This window comes from Eurypyga helias, unplaced genomic scaffold (assembly GCF_000690775.1).
Source record: "Eurypyga helias isolate BGI_N326 unplaced genomic scaffold, ASM69077v1 Scaffold22468, whole genome shotgun sequence".
NCBI classification, from domain to species: domain Eukaryota; kingdom Metazoa; phylum Chordata; class Aves; order Eurypygiformes; family Eurypygidae; genus Eurypyga; species Eurypyga helias.
The window spans coordinates 1-4,960 of NW_010269164.1; the positions used below are offsets into that span (position 1 = coordinate 1).

Consider the following 4,960-nt stretch of genomic DNA (forward strand, 5'->3'; position numbering starts at 1 on the left):
ATTCTGTGATTCTATGATTCCCCTTGCCCCAAACTCCTGCAGTGTTCAAGTGCTTCAGGGGCCTTACAGAACCTAGGAAGTCGGACACCTCAACAACTGAATCACTGAGAAACCCCTGGACTGGACACAGTTGCAGTGGAAAAAAGGTCTGGGCACAGCACCCAGAGTTTCCAGACGACAGCCCCAGTCACTAGGCCAACACTGACCTGAGAACTGGGAGTGCTCGATGCTAGACCAGTTCAGCCGGTTCACCATCTTGAAGCTTTCCTTCAGGGAATCGATGTTGGAGCACCAATCAGGGGGAAATGCTGCAATGAAATGGGGACAGGATTATTCCAATACGGACCACCCTCTCCCTCCACTTCTTAATATAAAATGCTTGACCCCTCTTCACCGAAGAGCATTATGCTACAGTAGCTAGAAATCCTTTCTCCCTTGGAAGACCAGGGATGGGGCCTCCTTTTTCATTTAGCCCCTGACTTTATCCCGCATTCCTAAACAGAATCCCAAACCCAGTGTGGATGTATCCTCCTTCTTTCAGTAAGGAAGCAATTTCAGCCATGACTGGCTTCCACCCTTTCTCCACACACAATGTGAAGACCACTTAGGGAAAGCTTGCTTACGGAATTTCTGTTCAAGGGCTCCTCCCTGTTCCCTTTTCCCCAGATGTTCTTTCCATCACCCGGACTCACCGAAGCCAGCACTGTTGAGTGAAGCCTGTGACTGCTGCTGCTGGTGCTGATGTGGCTGCTGCTGGGGGTGGGAATGCGGGTGATGCTGCTGGTGCTGGTGGTAGCCCCCATGCTGCATTGGGGGGGGGTGCATGGACATCACCGGTGGAGGGCCGTAACCCTCACCACCCTGCTGCTTTCCCCCTTGGGATGGGCACCCCTCGGGGGTTGGAGTGTGCAGTGGGGGAGCAGCACCCACTGACGAAGGGCCTTGCTGTTGCTGGTACATGTAGTAGTTGTGGTTGGACGGCTGCATATCGCCAAGGAGAGAAGAGAAACCTGCCGAGCAAAAGGAAGAGCAGGGACCTTTAAGAGCTGCCTGGATCAGATCTCTGCTTAAGTTATCCATCTTTAATTTCAGACTGCTCGTTCTGCTATTTATGAAGCTTTCAGAGCGCGCTCTGCAGGCTGCCGACAACTATCACGAAGCTGGAGGGCCACGGAGATGCTCCGAGGGCTGGAGCCCCTCTGCCATGGGGACAGGCTGGGAGAGGTGGGGGGGTTCAGCCTGGAGAAGAGAAGGCTCCGGGGAGACCTTATAGCACCTTCCAGTGCCTGAAGGGGCTGCAGGGAAGCTGGGGGGGACTTTTTACAAGGGCCTGTAGTGACAGGACAAGGGGCAACGGGTACAAATTGAGAACAGGGAGGTTTAGATTAGATATCAGGAAGAAATTCTTCCTGGAGAGGGTGGGGCGGCACTGGGACAGGTTGCCCAGAGAAGCTGTAGATGCCCCATCCCTGGAAGTGTCCAAGGCCAGGCTGGATGAGGCTTGGAGCAACCTGGTCTAGTGGAAGGTGTCCCTGCCCATGGCAGGGGGGTTGGAACTAGATGATCTTTAAGGCCCCTTCCAACCCAACCCATTCCATGATTCTGTGATTCTATGATCACCTGCACACTTATGCCCTCACTGTGCTCCAAATTCTGCTCAAAACGAAAGGCTCTGTGACAAAGCCCCTGCAGGATTTAAACTTCTAGTGCAGAGTAAGGCATTTCAATTCCTCCCTGGATTTTTCCAGTATTCCCCAAAGTAACCCATGCTCTCCTGTTTTCTGAGAAATGACTCTTAAGCAAACTTAAGAAAAACATCTGGAAAACAGACAACTTGATAAATCTGACTTGCTGTTTCCGAAAGCTCCCTTCAGTTCCCATCTTACAAGCAGCTTGGTCAGGAACATTCCCAGTTTTCCCCACACAGACCAAGAGATGCCACACATTCTGCTGCTTTTGTACACACAGCACGTGGCATGCATCAGGGCTCCTTTACTACTGTCACCCCTCCGGACATATCGGGTGTGTTATTTCTCTGCTTTTCTATTTCAGGCATCCTCTACATGCAAGAGCATGAGGTCTTCTCCATTCCTCCCCACATCAGGTGCTCAGCACCTCTCCTGTCTGCTTCCCTGGTTCATTCTCCCCTTAGGTTGTGGAACCTCTGGGGGTAAAAAAAAAAAAAAAACAGGGTGAAGGGCATTGCATGCCCCCAACCTGAGCGAGTAATTTCTTACTTTGGGTGCCCTTACCTGACCAACTGCACGCAAGCCTGCCTTTTCACTGGATCCAAAATCAACCCTTAAGAGCGTCCCACTACTACTGCGATAGGGCAAAAGGATGAACAGAGAGGGTGGGGAGGCACTGGGACAGGTTGCCCAGAGAAGCTGTGGATGGCCCATCCCTGGAAGTGTCCAAGGCCAGGCTGGATGAGGCTTGGAGCAACCTGGTCTAGTGGAAGGTGTCCCTGCCCATGGCAGGGGGGTTGGAACTAGATGATCTTTAAGGTCCCTTCCAACCCAAACCATTCTGTGATTCTATGATTCTAACAGGGCCATTCTGCCTCAAGCTGCCCGCAAAATTTCCTCAGAACCCGCAAGTTTTCCCGAACTATCTTACAACAGAAGACGTGGGACACACACACACAAGCCAGACTGCTGCTAAGCCTTTACAAACAGGAGACACACACCGAATCAAGGCTCTTCTCTACGTTTTTGCAGCTTGCTCATTGTACAACACCTCGCACAACAGGCTCCTACTAGGAATGTGAAGTGCCAGCTGATGAAAGCAGTAGAAGTACCGTATTTTTATTTCACTGAAGCTACAAGTTCAGGAGGCTCCTCCCCGAGTAGCAAACTTTGCCTGCGCTGCGTGACGGCTGACAGCACCGCTGGCAGGCTCATCTTGCAACACCTTCCTCTCTACACCAGGCTAATATTTAGAACTGTTCAAAGGCGGGAACAACTGGAGATTGTTCCGGGTGTTTCCGCCGACATCCCCTCACATCCCTACAGCGATCCTGCCCTCTGGTGGCTGCTTCCTCAACCCCAGAAAAGCAAGCGAAGGTGTAGGGGGCTCTCTGCCACAAAGCTCAGCTCTCCAAGGCCTTGTACAATCCTGGTTTTAACAGATCTGAGCCATGATGACTTCCCACTCTCCTGCAGAAACTCCACGTGCAACAATCCCTCTTACAGTTTCTAGCCTAACAGGCTGCGAGTACTTCTCCAACATGCTTCTCTTCAGGACTTCGTTTCTCTAAGCTGCTGCCATTTTGGTGTTCGCTTTTGTATCAACACGAGGTATTTTTAAATCATTACCCTCTTTATTCTAAGAGAACTAGAGGGAGCAATAAAAGACATGCAGATTTCAGATCTGCTCCTGGCAGAACTAATTAGAGCATGCCAAAGAAGGAAAGACTGTTTGCACAGGCTCCTAAATGAGGAAAGATCTGAGAGATACCAAGGATAGCTCAGTGGACAAGACTGTGTGGGCAGATACCTGCCCACCCTACATGACGCATCTAGTTACTCACCGTGCTGAGAGGAAGATGATTTCTCCAGCATGGATTTGTAGAGATTTCTGAAGGACCAGCTAAGATCCTGGAAGTTGATCTCAGAGTAGGAGAACTTGAAGTCGTGGTTGGCACTGTACAGCGGAGGCGGCACATCGGCCCCTTCGCGGCCCTGTCCCCCTGCTACAGTAGAGGCAGCATCCACAGGCCCTGCACCCTGCTAAGGAAGGTAGAAAAGTAAGGCCTTTAGTTTGTACCAAGTTCTGTAACTTCAGACAGGGATCCAGAGACTAGATACAGGTAGAATGATATCCCATGCCCAACAAATATTCACAAACGCCATCTTCCTTGAGGAAAATCAACCACCACCCTCCCTCTGCAGCGCACGGGCTCCAGCCTTTTCTTCAGCTATCTGATACCACTATGCCTTTATCCTTATCCCCACCTGGCCCTTTGTTAAAATTAACTTCCTCTGTTATTTAATTTAATCCTTATTTTCTGTCTCTGCAATTTCAGCTTCTTCCCTTCTTTTTATTTTTGCCTCTACATCATCATTTTCACGATTCCCGCTCTTCTCACCACTCTGCTTTTCCATTCACACACCCTCTCCTTTTTCCCACTGCTCACCTGACTGTAGTTGGCAATGGGGGTGGTACTCTGGAGCGACAGCTGAGGGGTGGCCTCAGGTGGCAAAGAGGCTTCTGTGCTGACTGGAACAGATCCTCGAGGGCTTTTACTTGCCTCTTGCTCTGGGGAGTCTTGTGGTATCTGTGGATGGGGAAGAAAGAGAAAAGGAAAGGAGCAGCAATCAAACACAGATGAAGAAGTGAAATTGCAGATGGGAAGCCAGCTTCCCCACAGCAGAAGTTCACGGCTTAGAAAAGAGGAGGGCTGGGCCTCAGTGACTGAAGAGTCGGGACAAAGGACTTGAAACAAGGTTAACTTTGCTACTGAAGAGCAGCAGCAACAGTCCACCAGCAGGACACACATGCTAGTTCATTCAGTCTTAGCCTTTGCCTCCCCATCCGTACACCCTGCCCACGAAACGACAGCACGGGCCTGTGCTGGAAGGAGTCCTTGGAACAAGAAGGGAATTCCCCCTCCCGTTCCATACTGTCTGGAAAGAAGAACACTCACGTCATCATCTGGAGGGTGCCGCCTCTTGCGAGATATATCTGGACATGTATCTATTGTCCAATACGAGCCCTGTAAAGAAGACCCACTGGTGAATGCAGGATTAAATCAGAGAGCTTCCTGAAGCAGGGGGTTACTGACTTGAGGAATGCAGCACCAACCAAACATTAGGGCCACAAGGACCACCCTTCCGAACGTCAGACAACCAAGCCTTGGAAAGAGATTCCTCTCTTGCGCTGAGCTGCACTGAACAGTGAGGTACGATGCTACTGGTGGAAGGCAGAATGCTCTACATTTCACAGAATCATAGAATCA

The 4,960-nt window shown here is 50.6% G+C and overlaps 1 protein-coding gene across 1 annotated transcript; it reads right to left on the reverse strand.

Annotated features, from left to right (window-relative positions):
* Nucleotides 1-161: 161 nt before the first annotated feature.
* LOC104503721 (forkhead box protein J2-like) lies at nt 162-4,717 on the reverse strand (the record flags this gene model as incomplete). Its single annotated transcript, XM_010158016.1, has 5 exons — nt 162-308; nt 693-1,010; nt 3,533-3,731; nt 4,139-4,279; nt 4,649-4,717. Coding segments are annotated over 5 exons (874 nt in total), but the record flags the coding sequence as incomplete, so codon positions are not given.
* Nucleotides 4,718-4,960: the final 243 nt, after the last annotated feature.